Source organism: Papio anubis, chromosome 6 (genome assembly GCF_008728515.1).
Source record: "Papio anubis isolate 15944 chromosome 6, Panubis1.0, whole genome shotgun sequence".
NCBI lineage: Eukaryota > Metazoa > Chordata > Mammalia > Primates > Cercopithecidae > Papio > Papio anubis.
Genome location: NC_044981.1, coordinates 165,103,148 through 165,119,911, shown reverse-complemented (window position 1 = coordinate 165,119,911; position 16,764 = coordinate 165,103,148). Strand labels below are relative to the sequence as shown.

The following is a 16,764-nucleotide window of genomic DNA, read 5'->3' as shown; positions in this document are numbered from 1 at the left end:
GCCTGTGCATTCTTTCCAATAGAATCCTTTTGATTTAAGTGAGACCGACTTTGGTTAGGTACATTTTATTTTTGCCTACTGCTCCCTTATATTTTTTTGTGTGTCATAAATGTATGGTATAAAACTACTTTGGTAACATAAATGAGAATTCCCACTGAAATAATCATCCAGAAAAGTTGGCTTAGATGCAGGTGCAAACAAACTAATGAGGATATTACCAAAAAGGACATCTGTGTTTAATTGACATTTGTTCTCCCTATCCAAAAAGAATGTCACTTTGACCCTGCAGCTGGGTATGGCAAAGATCTGAAGTCACGTGCTGGGGAGACACCTGAAAAACCCACAAGCCAGAGAGGGTCACAGATGACGAGCTTCCACCCAGAGAGATGGACCGACCATCCTCCCTCCTTTGTCTAAGAAATCCCTCACACACTCCTCCTCAAAGGCTACAGCTAAAGCAGAGGCTTCCTCGCGGCCTTTCAATGGAATATCCAACTGGCGTTATCTAAGGGAACATGGCAAGAAAAGGGAACATGAAATTCCAAGTTTAATGAGGTGCTGTGACCTCCCCACTTCTACAGCACTTGTTTCCACAAGCTGAGACTTTATAGGTAATCACTCCTAAAATCTTCTGTGATGAGTACATCATCTGATATTTAAATTTATTCTTAAATTGTTTCTCTTTTCTCAGCACAGATAACTGAGATTTATAACTACAGCCAAGGCATCAAATCACATCTGAGTCTTTCTCCAGTGTGAATCTCACACACATCGGTCAGACACAAAGGAGAGAAGAACATGCTTCCTTCAAGCCATGTACCTGGCTCCATGCCGACTTTCCATAACCTATGGCCATGTGGTTTCACGGGCGAAGCATGCTGGAAATCACATTATCCCTGGACAGTTGTCCAAGGCACCACGGTCCTTCCTAGCCAACAAAGCAAGACTTCTAGCAGTAGAGCATTGGTGATGCAAGGAAGCAAAATGTGGAAGAAGACCCACTGTTCTTGGTGGGCGTGTGTCCTTGAGTCTGAAAGATGCTTCTTAAAAGAATAGCTTATCTCCAAAGAAACAGACTAACTTGTTCTTTCTCAGATGCAGAGTAAACAAATTTGCAGTGTTGGGGCAGGCTAAGGAAGCAGCACTTTGGGGTCCTATGCTTATGACCCCACAAAGTAGGCACCGCCAGGCTCTGGAGAACTCCCATGAGGGCACCCTGTGCACACCATTGTGTGCCCCATGGCTGGCCCTTGTGTGGAGGGAGGTGTCCTGCCACCCCGTAGGGCCCCAGCCGTCCACCTCATAGGAGGGTCTGAAGACAGCCTGGGTGTTGGGAGCATCCGGGATCCTATTGAAAATCTCACATGAAACTGTTTCCAGTGCTAGAAGCAGGCCAGCCAGTTCCCATCTGGAGGATGCTGCCAGGGACAAAGATTCTTAGAGTCCCTGAGTTCTGGGGAACCCAGTGCTGGACTGAATCAAATGAAGAGACCAGCTCCCTGAGAGGTTATCTGATAGAGAACAGCATGGACTCACTCTCAGCCCCCGTGCTCTTCGAGGAATCATTCAGTAAGAAGAAAATGCCAGTTTACCAAATGTATCAATATCAAGTAAATGTCAGGACTTATTAAAAGAATCAGGTTGAAGCAAATTGATCATACAATTTTAGAATCACATAAAACCAAGCTGCTCAGGAAATGTCAGTGGTCCACTTGAATAAACTAAGAGTTTGCGTGTGTGTTTATGTAAGTGTGTATGTGTGTATGTATGTGTGTGTGTATTTGTGTGTGTGTGTGTGTGTGTGTCTCCCATTAAATGAATCTAAGAGATGTCATCCAAGTTTTCACCAAGGGAATTAGAACTAAAATAATGTACAGTTTACTGAAACCTAAATGTCTACTGAGAAAAAAAACCTGTAAGGACAAAATAGTGATATAGAACTATAGAACTTCAGGTACATTAGATTGAACAAATTATTTTCCTTTTCCTTGAGATAAGAAGGGATGCTTAGGGAAAAAATAAATCAGTCATTTACAAAACATCATTTACTTTAAATGGTATATTCTATTTTCCCTACACCACAAAGAAAGCTGGAGCAGCTATTGCTGCTGCTATAGTCAAAGTTTCAACTTGTGTTTTAATGTAGATAGTGCATATAAGTATACAATTCAGTGAAAGAATGTCAAATGCTTTCAATTTTAATCATGTTATCTTTATTTTTGTGGACTTTTTAATAGAAAGATATTTCGCATCTGTGTTTTAAATAACTTTAAACTATTTTTTCTACTACAGTAAAATATATATGTGTGTGTGTGTGTGTGTGTGTATATATATATATATATAGTTCTTTCTCTTTCACACATTTTCCAAGTGTTGTTTTTTTCTATTTGGGCTACAGTTAGATGGAGTCAGCTCCTCAGTGTGCGGGTACACTGGAGGGTCAATGGGTAGCATCATCACCAGCTATTAGCTGTTTCTAGAAGGGGCTGGCACTACCTCAGGCCATAGAAAGTGGTTTTCCAGAGTCCCCATGAGCTGCTTCAAACAGATGAGTATCCAGAGCCCAGCTTTCTGAAATGGATCCTGAGGTCTGGGGTGGGTTCCATGAGCTGGCAGCGACCAGCCCAGGCCACTCGCTGTGGTGCTTGTCACACCTGTCCCACTAAGTTCAGGTCAGCATCTTTAAACTTTGTGTTTGGGATCGGCTATGATACTGCCACTGCACTTCATTTATTTAAAGTATAAATCAAATACTTTTTTACTGCATTTTGTTCCTTGCAATCTTAGTAGCGTATTGAGGTTAATGAGTGAATTAAAGTTCCATTACCCCTTTGAAAGTAGCTCACCCCTCCATTTGTGGTCCTTTCTAAAGCACGCCAGGGTTTCAGCGCAGCAAGACTCACTGCAATTGTGCTGGTGACACTGGGGCCTGGCACACCTGGACAAAGGCCCAAGGTGGGTGCTGGGATGGGGCAGCTTAGTGAGCTCAGGGAAGCATGCACCATGCAGAACAGCAATTTTCGTGCATCCCTGCTCTGCCCACAACTTCTTGTGTCTTTCCATTTTCCATAGTCACGAAAATTCCGGGATCCAGCACTCAGCCCTGCCAGCCTGGCTCCACCTACTTCCCCCTCAGGCCCTCCTGTCGGTCCTCATAGGGTCCTCTGAGTGGGCTTTTGCTCCGGGGTCTTCATGACTCCCCCAGCGTGAGGGGAGGATAACACCATTATGTGATAAACACTTTAGAAACAGAATAGGACTTTAAGCTCCACAGCACCATTCTCTCTTGTGCCCTCAGATGTATAATAAAATCATCTTCCCAGGGACTCTTACTGGAGAATCTACCTGCCTACCTACCGTGCCCCATACTTGGCATTTGTGTAGCCTTTAAATGCTGTGTCCTGAACTACTCTGACTTTGAACAAACTGTAATTTCAGAAAAAAAAAATCCTTGATAATGAATAGCCATTTGGCATGGGCAAAGCCACAGGTGCATGTGGAGAGGAGTCTGACCTTTAAATCAGGAGTCTGTGCACACTGCAGGCAGGTAAATGCATAGGGATTGGGTTTGCCACCGGCCAAAGACCAGGGCTCCAGAGGTAGTTCATGCTGTTCCTTGTTTTCAGAGTACTAAATCTGGGTGAAGTCACGTGTTTCTTAATAACAGGGATAAATTCTGAGAAATCTCCCTGATATGGTTTGGCTGTGTCCCCACCCAAATCTCACCTTAAATTGTAGTTCCCCACGTGTCATTGGAGGGACCTGGTGGGAGGTAATTTGACCCCCATGGTGGCTTCCCACATGCTGTTCTCATGATAGTGAGTTCTCACGAGATCTGACGGTTTTATACGGGGCTTCCCTCTTTTGCTCAGCACTTCTCCTTCCTATCATCATGTGAAGAAGGATGTGTTTGCTTCCCCTTCCACCATTACTGTAAGTTTCCTGAGGCCTCCCCAGCTGTGCAGAACTATGAGTCAATTAAACCCCTTTCCTTATAAACATCCCGGTCTTGGGTATGTCTTTATTAGCAGTGTAAGAACAAACTAATACACACCTTTAGGCAAGTTCATCATTGTGTGAACATCATAGAGTATACTTACACACATTTACGTGATATATACAACTTCATTGATATACCTACCTTTCCATATGGAAAACAGAATGTCCCGGCATCATTACTGAACATCAGTCATTTCCCCTACTTGATCTCAATGCCAATATCAAGTGCCATCCAACAGGTTTCTATATCTACTCCATTATAACGTTATGGGACCACTGTTGGACGTGCGTTCTGGCATTGAGTGAAACAGCCTTGTGACTGTGTACAGGAATGTCTTCGTAACATCAGTAGGAAGAACTCTCAGGCCTAAAGAACATGGCAAAATTCTGCCTTTGTCGTCTGCAAAAGTAATTGAAATCTGTTTACCTGGATTATATTACATTATGAAAGGAAGAACAAGCTTATTCAACACCTGGGTAAGCATGGGTCTAGACACGGCACTCATAGTGCTGGCTTGCAGTGTGGTTGCTGTCTTGTTTCATTTAAGAGGATTGTTGAAGCTAATTGCCAGATGATGCAGAACATCATCTCAAAGGCACTTTTAGTCTCTGTGGTCTTTTTTCCTAGATAATATGACAAAGAAGGTAAATCTCTTTCTGAAAATAACTCTGAAATATCAGCATCTTTTGCTAAGTCAAACCCTTCATTGATGTAGGAAGCATTTCAATCTTTGGCTCTAAGCATTAGACTCTTAACCTGCATCTAATTCTTAAACTGGCAAAACTGAAAATTGAGAGTATAAAATCAACACCAAAAAATCACTGAAAACTGCACACATGCTATTGTACACATCCCACTTGCCAAAAAGAAAAATGAGAAAGAATCAGGAAGAAATCTTATTGAGAATAATTTTAGAAGACTTTGGGGAAAAAACTGAAATATTTGGATAAATTTCTTCCTTATTCAATGGAATAAGGCATTCTAAGAAAAGAATATTAGATAAGTAGAAAAAGACTCTGCTCTTAAAATTCAAAGAAATTACTCTTCTTCCTTACATGCTGTGAAAAAAATGCCAACATAAACTCGAGTTTGTAAACGTAAAAAGTTATCAAGTATGAAAATATGTTTGCATTCATTTTGATGACGGATGTCCCCATCTTTGGATGAATGATCAAACAGTAGCTCACCTTTGCAGTTTCCTCGATACGCAATCTCTAGCTGGGGGTCTTTGCACTTGGCACGTTGAAATTCACAACGGGAAAGGAAGGTCCTTCCGTCAGATGCGCAGAGAGGTTTCTGAGGCGAACCCGCACAGTCCAAGCTACAATCCTTGTCTTTATCTTGATCGACTCTCAAAAACTTAAAGGAGAAAAAAGAAGCCAGACAAATTTAAAGACACATTCTTCAGAGCAGCAGAAAACAGAAGGCTGCCCCAGGCCACTTCACGGTCAGGGAATAAAAGCTTGAGGGATAACGCACCCCCGGTTCTCACCCCTGCCAGAAGCATCACGGGCACGTCTGAACATTTTAGCCACTGTCGGTTTCAAAAGCCTAGCTAATTTGGACGTTCTCTATATCAACATCGGCCGTCTGGCATAGAACAACATGTGAATCGTTGGTCTTTGAAGGGGATGCACATGTGCCTGATTCACCCCTAAAAGTCTGAGTTTTCCTTTTAATTTGTGAATTCACTGACGAATTTGCCTCCACATTCACCACATTGTTACCATTCTTCTGGAAGTGACAAGTATCAGGAATGTCCACTGTCTGGAACTGGGAGGGAATCCTTCCTGATTTAAATGGTGCCACACAGTTTCGTCTACATTCTCCAAATACAGATGAACTCTACATTCAACTGGACTAGGTTGCATTCACTTGGACTATTGTTCTTTGAATAAATGTTTGTTGAATGAATGAGTGACCTCATGGCCCAGAGGAAGCTTGTGTATTTCTCTGAAAATGCCTAAGGCACAGGAACACTCTCGGCAGGCCATAGGCATCGCCTAATGGCCATGTGTGCCCTGCAGTTCCCACGGCAGCTCCAGGCCCCTGATCTCCCTCCTGCTCTTTTACAGCCTGACCCACGCTTCAGAGCTCGCCGGACCCCAGGGAAGCCTCCGATCTGGGCGTGCTGGCCCCGCGTGTTTTCCTTGGACAAGTCATCAGTGTCCTGCCACTTCCTGACCAGCCACTAGTCCTGTCCGGGCCTCCATCAGCCAGACGAAACACCAGACACCAAGGTGAAGCTCAAAGTGACCCTGAGGAAGCATCTGTGTTCCAGGACAAACGGGATTGTCAGAGGCCTTTGGTCCCCAGACTATCACCTGCCCCAGGGGGTGTTTTCCCTGATTCAGAGCAGAGACAATACATTAACTAGAAGAAAGAAAGAAGCGTGCAGAGCTGTGGCTGGCAGAACATAGGCTACGGTAGTACATGGCCCTCTGGGTGTGGTGTGCACGTGAGCGGGGCTATGTGGCATTGTTCGTCCAGCGATATTGGTGGGGATAAAGAGAGTGCTGCTCCAATCCCTCTTCCAGTTTGAGCAGCGGGAAGATAGGGTTGAGGTTCAGCAGAAGCTGGGGGGCCCTCATCAGCATGCTCCTTTACCAGTGAGAGAGGAAAAAGAAATTCACCAACTCAGGATGCTGCATTCCTTCAGAAGCTAAGAAACTTTCTGACCTGAAGTCTGCATCTCAGCTGGCTCTGTTTAAAGGTTAGCTTTGCCCAGCTAATCAGCATTGTAACCCTCGGTGCTGTGGATCACCAGGCGGGCTGTGTCAGTGGAGCTAACTCGGCAAGGCTGGCCGTGGAAATTACACTCACTTGTATATTATTGTCACATAGAGCTGTCGGCACCACTGTGGGTTAGGTCTCAGTTCTTTTAAAACTGTGCTGTGCTATCTTGAAGATAAATCTTGACCCAAACTTTGCAGGAACTACGGTGACCTTGATGGGCAGTGGAAGGAATCATAACCTGTGATTTCCTGAATGAAAATTTATCCACTTTAAATAATTTGCCCAATGTTACACATACAATTTTTTTAAACCTTCACAGTGATTAAAAAAAAAAAAAAAACTAAAAATAGAGATTAGCCAAAAGCCGAAGCTGGACTCAAAGCCAGGGAGGGCACACAAGACGCTGTAGGGGTGGGATGGCCTGTGGGGAGCCCCAGACCTCACCAGAAATCCAGGCAGGGTCCTCAGAGCTCCCGACCTGAGGACTGTGACAGCGGCAGGTGTGGCTAAGAATAGGTGAGCCTGTGTGTTTTGGAGCTCACAAAGCTACTTGGCAGTGGCCTTGCCCAGAGTTGGGGATGAAGGCTGGAGCCAGGGGACAGGTGAGCCGCACCCAGAGGTGATGGGGCCTTTGCCATCTCAGAGCGAGCTATTTTTCACATTGGTTCCGTTTCAAACAGCGTGCTCTAAGTTTCCTGAGAATAAGCTCACCTGCTGAAACGATTCAGGTTTGTTTTAGCTAAGAGGCGAGTGAAAACAGATCATTGCCTTTCAGGGTTTTGCAAAAATGTGTGCTTTACTTAAAGAGGGCAGAGCCGGCACACAAATACATTCAGTTGAATTCTGCCACGGATGAGTCTCAGCCACGTTTTTCATTTCACCAACACGCACTGCCCAAGCTCTTCCAGCGGTGGGGGGTGCCCCGGGGCAGGCGGGTCCTGGGAGACATGGCCTTCGGGTGCTGTGCCTTGGGAAGTTCCTCCACCCGCTGAGATGCTGCCTGGATCTTATAAAATGCTTCGGAGTCATTCCTCGCCCCCCAGCACTTGAGGATCTCAACAGCCTCGTTCTTGCAGCACACAGCTGGCCGGAGCAGCGCAGCTTTGTACCCAAGAAAGAGGGGAAAAAACAGAAAGAAAACGTGAACCTGCCGTGTGTTCGGAGGAGCCCCAGGTGCCCTCGTTTCACACAGGGGCCCGCCCTATTCATAGCTGTCTTCTACTGTAGAGGAAAAGATGGAATAACCTAAATCCTGTTCATTTTTATGTTTAAGGGGTGGTCTCTATGTATTTCCGGAACCCCTAAGTCAGGAGATGCTGAGGACTTAGGAAGACGCTGTAATTATCATTTTCTCTAAAGGAAAAGAGACAGCCTCGACATTTTTTCTCAAATAAAAGCGCCCAGCATCCAGGCATTTGGAATTTGACCATAATTTACTAGTGCAGAACTAACAATGGAAGTACGATTTCTCAGGAATAAGAGAACACACAGGATATGCATATGTTTCTCCCCTACTTCCTGTTTAATAGCAATTAAATTTCACGGGAGACAGTGCATGTAAGAAAATAAGCTTTTAACTAAGTTGTGTTCATTAATAAACAGCCCATTCAAGAAAAATAAATATTCCTATTCCAAAGAATTCACTATGTGTTAAAAGAACTCAGTTGAGAGTCTTAAAACTAATTCAAGATAAAAAGTACTTTGCTAAATTTAGAATGCAATCAATTGGACATCGAGTGACTTTATTTTAAAAAGAAAACTCAGAATTGCAGGGGTTTTTTATTTCTTTTGATTTCCACGAAGCAGTGCTATTTGCACAGGTGCAAGGAGCCCAGGTGTAAGGAAGCTAGTGGGGGGAGGGAAGGGCACACGAAGTGTCTTTGTGGATACCAAGTAGCTCACACATTAGAAAACCAGTCAGACAGATTCAATGGGTTAAAGTCATGGTCTATGCTTCTTCTTAATAAATTACTGGGTTTGGGCCAGAAGAAAAAGATTAAAACAAAAACCATTTACAAAACAGGTAAAAGCACTTTTCAAATCTTAACATGTTTAAAATTTCTCCTTATAATATTGATTAAATACTTCTCTGACTATATGAGATAATGCATGGCATGAGAAGACATTAAGGAAGTTTTGCCTCTGAAATACATAATTCTGTAGCTGTAAGATTTGCAAGGCCAGGCGCAGTGGCTCACACCTATAATCCCAGAGCTTTGGGAGGCCAAGGCAGGAGGATCTGCTGAGGCCAGGGATTTGAGACCAGCCTGGGCCACACAGTAAGACTCGTCTGTATCAGGCGTGGGGGGAAATTAGCCAGGTGTGGTGGTGTAATAAAATAAAGTGCACAATAAATGTGCACCTGTGGACCCAGCTACTTAGGAGTCTGAGGTGGGAGGATCCCCTGAGCCCAGGGAATTGGAGGTCGCAGTGAGCTATGACTGTGCACCAGTGCACTCCAGCCTGGGCAAGTGAGACCTTGTCTCAAAAAAAAAAAAAAAAAAAATCTCAAAAGCACACACTTTCTAAATAACAGGCCAAGAGAAAATAAATAGTGTCCACGTGTTTGCTTTCTCTTAATGGGAGGTGCACACAGGAAGAAATGAGATTGAACAGAAGACAGGACAGCGCTGGCAACAAAGCCCAGTGCCTGGAGAGCCTGCACAATTCTGAAAGTCACTGGGGACAGGTGGGAGAGTGGTTACAGACTCAAGCCTGTTTTAAAGAATCATTTCTCCATTTTAAAGCCTGGACTTTCTCAGGTGCAGAAAACAGGGTCCTACTCTTTTAGAACAGAGAACCTAAATCTTCCATGCAAATATGGAAATCCCGTTTCAGAGCCCGCAATGCGAAGCTTAAATATAAAAGGAAAACACAACTCTCCATGGGACATTTTCTCCCAGAGATGGACATTCCATTCACTCATTCATCCAGCATCCGAGAGACGGACATTTCATTCACTCATTCATCCAGTATCTGAGAGACGGACATTCCATTCACTCATTCATCCAGCATCCGAGAGACGGACATTCCATTCACTCATTCATCCAGCATCCGAGAGACGGACATTCCATTCACTCATTCATCCAGTATCTGAGAGACGGACATTTCATTCACTCATTCATCCAGTATCTGAGAGACGGACATTTCATTCACTCATTCATCCAGTATCTGAGCGACAGACATTTCATTCACTCATTCATCCGGCATCGAGAGATGGACATTCCATTCACTCATTCATCCAGCATCGAGAGCCGGACATTTCATTCACTCATTCATCCAGCATCTAAGAGCCGGACATTTCATTCACTCATTCATCTGGCATCTGTGGAAGTTAGTTGCACCACGTTATATGTATTTTAGAAACCCTTAACTTCAGTATTTTATTGTCTTCGCCTTCTTGCTCCCAGTCTTTCAGAATAAAGCCTCATGTTTCCAGTTAGCTCAAAAGTCAGACCCAGCTTGAACGGAGCATATTAAATAGTTATTAAGTGACCCCTCTCTGTAAAAGGCATTCTACCGGAGGATGCGATTTCGAAGAAGAATCTGCCCTCATGAAGCTGAAAATCCAGAGGGCAGAAATGTACATCCACAAATGATGACCATGCTGTATAAAGAAGAACACAGGTGCCTGAGCGGCTCAGAGGGAAGATCGGTCAAAGCCGATTTGGGGGGATATCTGCTGCTTCCTAAAAGATGATCTAAGGCAGAGGTCCCCAACCCTGTATTCATCTGTATTTACAACCACTCCCCATCACTCACATTACCCCCTGAGCTCCGCCTCCTGTCAGATCAGCAGTGCCATTAGATTCTCATAGCAGCGTGAACCATATTGTGAACTGCGCATGTGAGGGGTCTTAGGTTGTGGGTCCTTATGAGAATCTAATGCCTGATGATTTCTCACTGTCTCCCATCTCCCCCCGATGGGACCATCTAGTTACCAGAAAACAAGTTCAGGGTTACCACTGATTTTACATTATGATGAGTAGCATCATTATTTCATTATACATTACAATATAATCATAGAAATAAAGTGCACAATAAATGTAACACGCTTGAATCATCCGGAAACCATCCCCCACCCACCGGTTCATGGAAAAATTGCTGAACGTCCCTCATGCCAGAAAGGTTGGGGCTGCTGATCTAAGGAACCCAGAGAAGCTGGATGAGAAGCCGTGTGAGCTGGCATCCCAGGGCAAATCCATACGCGTGGATATGTCAAGGCCAGCAGTAGGAAGAAATCGGAAAGGACGCCACTGAAAGCAGGCCTCGTGTGTCATCGTGGTGGTCAGTGCCTCTCAAATCAACGCGCTGGCCTCGCCTGAGGACCTGAGGAGACCAAGGTTCAAACAGAAAACAAGGAGGTGCTGGGCTCCTCCCTCCGGCAGAGGATTCTGAGGCGTGTGCGGTCCTCACCACGACACAGTGAGGCCAACGAACAAACTCCACACAGGATCTCACCAATTTTGTGGTGCGTTTTTTTGATCCTCCCTGATGCACCAGACTGAGTCACAGACGCTCAGTGTGGGGGCATCAACACTGGATTCTGGCCACTGCAGCCTCTGCGGGACACTGAGAGGGCATCACGTTCCTAGCACAATCTGGTGGTGCCACTGGGCTCTGCACTAACAGGGGAGAGTTAATGCTGGTTCTGCATTTTTCCACCTGTGCAATCTCTGAGACTCAATTTGCTAATCTGAAAATAAGAGTAATAATACCTTGTCACCTTTGAGGTAGCTGTGAGGATAAAATAACAAGCTCTTCCACATGTGGACGAGGACCGTGAAGAAAACCAGCATGTGGGGAGGGCATTTGCTTCCCAGCCTCAGCACAGCCCTGCTGACGGAGGTGCCTTCCAGGAGCACGGAGACTCACCAGGAGGAGCTCACTGTGGAGATGTGACGTAAGTGCTCTCTGCTTGTTTAGAAAACAGGCAAGGTGGGCAGGCATGGTGGCTCACACCTGTAATCCCAGCACTTTGGGAGGCCGAGGCAGGCAAATCACCTGAGGTCAGGAGTTCAAGACCAGCCTGGCCAACATGGTAAAACCTCATCTATATTAAAAATACCAAAATTAGTTGGGCATGGTGGTGGGTGCCTGTAATCCAGTCACATGGAAGGCTGAGGCAGGAGAATCACTTGAACCCAGGAGGCAGAGGTTGCAGTGAGCAGAGATTGTACCACTGCACTCCAGCCTGGGCAACAAGAGTGAGATTTTGTCTCAAAAAAAAAAAATAGACTGGGTGCTGTGGCTCACACCTGTAATCCCAACACTTTGGGAGGCCAAGGCGGGCGGATCACGAGGTCAGGAGATCGAGACCATCCTGGCTAACACAATGAAACCCCATCTCTACTAAAAATACAAAAAATTAGCCAGTCGTGGTGGCACACACTTATAATCCCAGCAACTCAGGAGGCTGAGGCAGGACAATCACTTAAACCCAGGAGGCGGAGGTTGCAGTGAGCCGAGATTGTGCCACTGCACTCCAGCCTGGGCAGCAGAGCAAGACTCCCTCTCAAAATTAAATTCATTTTAATTCAATAAATTAAATTAAATTGAAAAGTAAGTGAGGTGTGAATCAGAGACACTGGGCATCAGCTTTTCGAAGGCAGCTTGTCTTAGTAAGTTTAAGAGTCTGAGTGAAATAACTCAGAGAGTTAGGACAGTGGTGATAATGCAGGTCCCATCAGCATTCCTGACCCCCTTTTGCCTTTTCGTTCTATTTATTGGGTACCCACAGGACTTTAAAAACCAAGAGCAAACGATTGAATGGGATGAATTTGTTTTAATCTGCATGACCAGATTACAGCCACAAACCCAATACATATGCAGAAGGTAACTGTGGGCAGATGCAGGGCACGGAGGGCCATTGCGCTGGCAAGGCTCTGTGGTCAAAGGGAACATGCTGACCTTGGCGAGGGTAGAAGAGCAAAGTGACCAGGGACGTGTATGGAGCCATGTGAGCTCTGGTTTCTTCACCTGTCCAATGGAGGTGATAACGATGATGACTGTTTCATAAAGATGATTGTGAAAACAAAATGTGATAGTGCACGAGAAAGTGTCTGGAAAAGATATGAAGATGTTGTTTGCAAGAAGGCCCTGGAGCAGAGGTCCTGCTTATTTACCATTTAAATGAATATAGGGTATGTTTGCCATTTCAACTCTAGTGTGTGAGCACTAAGGGATCCTCCTGCTGGTGATCATTTTCAAAGAGAAAATGAGAAGTGTGCAGTAAAAAGGGAACTAAATTAGAAGTTCAAGAGAGAGAGCAGGTTTCTCCGGGAAGCCTGGGAAAGATGGAGGCAGGTGCAGGAAAGCGGGCGAGGGCTTAGCCCTGCGACGGAGCTGCCAGAGTGAGGTATCTGCAGCCAGCGGGAAGACCCGAGGGATGTGCAGGAGAATGTGGCCAGGGTGAGGCAGCCCCTCTCAGGACCAAACACCTGGAGACACTTCCACCTTCTGTGGGGAACCAAGACGGGCCTCTCAGGATGCACACACAACCAAGCGAGGCTGAATCCCAGCCACCCCCGGGTGACATTGTTGAGTACGGAGATCCCAGAGGAAAGCAGGAGACCTGAGGCCGTGGTTGTTTCTCTCTCTGTTTACCACGCTGCCTTTGTTTTTTTTTTTTTTAGTAGACCTGCAACTTTTTATAAGTGTATTTACCAACGGTTTACTGGCTTTTGGTCTCCTGACCCAGGATTTCCTAGAGCTCTTGGTTCCATCTTCCCCCACCTCACGCTCTGCAGGGTAGGCTTCAGGTTCCCGGCGCCGCAGCGAGGGAACGACAATGCAGGTTCCCGGCCCCAGAGGGAGGGACGGACAATGCAGGTTCCCGGCCCCAGAGGGAGGGACGGACAATGCAGGTTGCCGGCGCCGCAGCGAGGGATGGACAATGCAGGTTTCTGGCCCCACAGTGAGAACGGACAATGCAGATTCCTGTGGCCCCGCAGCGAGGGACAGACAATGCTTTACTATACTTCTTGCTCTGCAACTCTCTTCTCCTTTTCCAAAACATTTATTTTCTATTTATTGTCTTTCCCTGTCTCCACATCCGTGTTAATTTCAATGACGAAAATGGATATTTTTGCCACTTGTTAGTAATTTTTGAGATAATTTAAGAAATCTCTTAGGTTATTCATTGTTCCAATCTAGGTTTAATTGAGATTCAGTAGGAACTCTGTTATTCTAAAATTCTTCCTAATAAGATATGATGAGGACGGTGTTACCTTAATGCAATAATTACCTCTAGCAATGACAACAAAAGATTACGCTTAGCATCTGACCACAATTCTTTTTTTTTTTTTTTTTTTTTTTTTTTGAGACGGAGTCTTGCTCTGTGCCCCAGGCTGGAGTGCAGTGGCACGATCTCGGCTCACTGCAAGCTCCGCCCCACCAGGTTCACGCCATTCTCCTGCCTCAGCCTCCCAAGTAGCTGGGACTACAGGCGCCTGCCACCTCGCCCAGCTAATTTTCTTGTATTTTTAGTAGAGACGGGGTTTCACCGTGTTAGCCAGGATGGTCTCGATCTCCTGACCTCGTGATCCACCCGCCTCGGCCTCCTAAAGTGCTGGGATTACAGGCTTGAGCCACCGTGCCTGGCTCTGACCACAATTCTTACAGGTCAGAGGTGTCTAGAGGCACAAGGTAGATTCTGCAAGTCCCCTATGAAACACTAACACAGCTGAACTTGCCCTCTCGTAAGCAATGTCCGCTCTATCGGAGAGTCTTGTCATGCTTTCAGTCACTTAAAAGTGTTTCCAGGTTCATGTAGCCTCAGGAACCATCCTCATTGCTTTAGCTACAAAAGTGTTTCTTATCCAGGTTCTTGGTGAGGATCAAGACACCCCTGGATGAGTGCGAAGCACTCGTGTGCGTCCTCAGCCGCCACTGTGAAGCAGTAACCTTGTAGACGCGGAATGCACGGGCACGGACTCTAAGTCCAGTGCTCCTGAGCCCACGGACGGTACCTCCTTGGGGACAGAGACGCTTGTGCACCCACATGGCCTCGGAGTCCAGCAGTGTCTGGCCAGCACTGAGGCTCAGTGAAGAGTGTTGTCTTCAGAGCCATATTCGCGTGGCCACCCAGGGTCCCTACAGAATCACTGGGGCAAGTAGCAGGGCGGAGAGAAGGTGTTCGAGAAAATGAGTGCAAGAACACAGGGCCTGACCATGCGGAGACCCTGGAACACCTCCGTGAGGGACCCTGTCGGGTGCCACACGTGAACGCCGTCCTTCCACCCAAGTCAACAGGAGGCCCGTGAACGCCAAGTACAAAACACCTCCAGCATTCAGAGTTCCCTCCCTCCTACTTCAGTCTCCCCTTCTCTGGCTCTACCCTCTTTGGACGTCATCTCTCTTTTCTTTTTCTTTCTTTCTTCTTTCTTTTTTTTTTTTTTTTTTTTTTCTGAGACAGAATTTCACTCTGTCACCTGGGCTGGAGTGCAGTGGGGCAATCTGGGCTCACTGCAACCTCTGCCTCCTGGGTTCAAGTGATTCTCCTGTCTCAGCCTCCCGAGTTGCTGTGGGACTACAGGTGCCACCACGCTCAGCTAATTTTTGTATTTTTGGATAGAGACAGGGTTTTGCAATGTTGCCCAGGCTGGTCTCGAACTCCTGAGCTCAGGTGATCCACTTGCCTTGGCCTCCCAAAGTGCTGGGATTACAGGCATGAGCCACCGCACCTGACATGGACTTCATCTCTGTTAGCCTTTTTCCCTGCTCACAGCTTGAACACTGAGCACCTGGGCCAGGTATTGTTCTAAACACTTTACTGCGTTAGTACCTTTAACCTAACCATCTTCTGTATTAAATGCTATCATTAGTCCAATTGTGCAGATAACAATGTGGAAACAGTGATAAATTAACTCACTCCTTCCTGATTGCACTGCTGGTCAGCGTGGGACCCCAGGGCCCAGTCTGCTCCACAGTCCCCTATTGGTTCTGGTTAAAAAAATGAAATGTGTAGCCCCTCACGGGTTCCCAGTGGAAAACTTACATGATAACTGGATATAAAGGAGTAGTTTCCAATTAACATAAAAACATACACAATGGAAATACATAAACTTACTTCCTTCACACGTAGAAGACAGTTAAAACTTTGGGAGGCGATACACAGTTGGATTTCTCTGCTGTAGGCGTACAGGGAAAAAACAGATCTGACTTCTAACCTGAAGGTCTGACTCTCATCACTGCCCCATCTGCGGCACACTTCAGAGCTCATGTGTAGCTCATCGGTCTCTGGGCTGCAACTCACAAAAGAGCAGATAAACTCCAACCCTTACTGACAGCAAAAGCAAACATGCTACCTGGAGAGTGATTAGCCAGTGACAAGATTACAGAGGTTACATGAGAAGTGTCTGAAAATAAAAGTACAAATCAACCATGAAAATAAGTATGAAGCACGAGTTGGACTGTGGTTCCCACATGCCCAACAGCACCCGGAATCACAGTGGCTCTCAGTGGCAGCGTGCAGCACCGCCTCCCAGGCAGTGGACTCCCATCTCCACCCCAGAGACTGACTCGTAGGGCTGGGAGAACCCAGGGTTTCCATGTGTGCTAGACAGGCTATGGGCCCTGGCCGTCCCCCGAGAGACTGACTCGTAGGGCTGGGAGAACCCAGGGTTTCTGTGTATAGTAGACAGGCTATGAGCCCTTGCCGTCCCCCCAGACTCTGACTCGTAGGGCTGGGAGAACCCGGGGTTTCCATGTGTAGTAGACAAGCTATGAGACAGGCTATGGGCCCTGGCAGTCCTCACAAAACACCGTCACATGTTGCGGCTCTCTGACCACTCAGCCCGCAGCAGGAAGGGCGATCAGAAAAGAACAGCTCCCCTACCATTCCAATGACACAGACAACCCCAATGACCCGACCTCTTTTATTGAAGAACTAGCTCTGTTTTTATTACAGTATATAATTCACAAATTCCCTGATAGCCTTGACATTTTCTGGAACAGCTAAACTACCCGACAGACAGCCACTCTTTCCCTCTCTGTCCTTAGGTTTCCCTGGAATAGGGAATGCATTT

At 46.1% G+C, this 16,764-nt stretch overlaps 1 protein-coding gene across 1 annotated transcript in view; it reads right to left on the bottom strand.

Moving 5' to 3' along the window:
- Window positions 1-16,764, bottom strand: part of SMOC2 (SPARC related modular calcium binding 2) — a 215,192-nt gene that overhangs the window by 142,586 nt on the left and 55,842 nt on the right. The window contains exon 2 of the mRNA XM_031667620.1: window positions 5,188-5,359. Within this exon, the coding sequence (XP_031523480.1) occupies window positions 5,188-5,359 (172 nt within the window). The remainder of the gene's footprint in view (window positions 1-5,187; window positions 5,360-16,764) is intronic.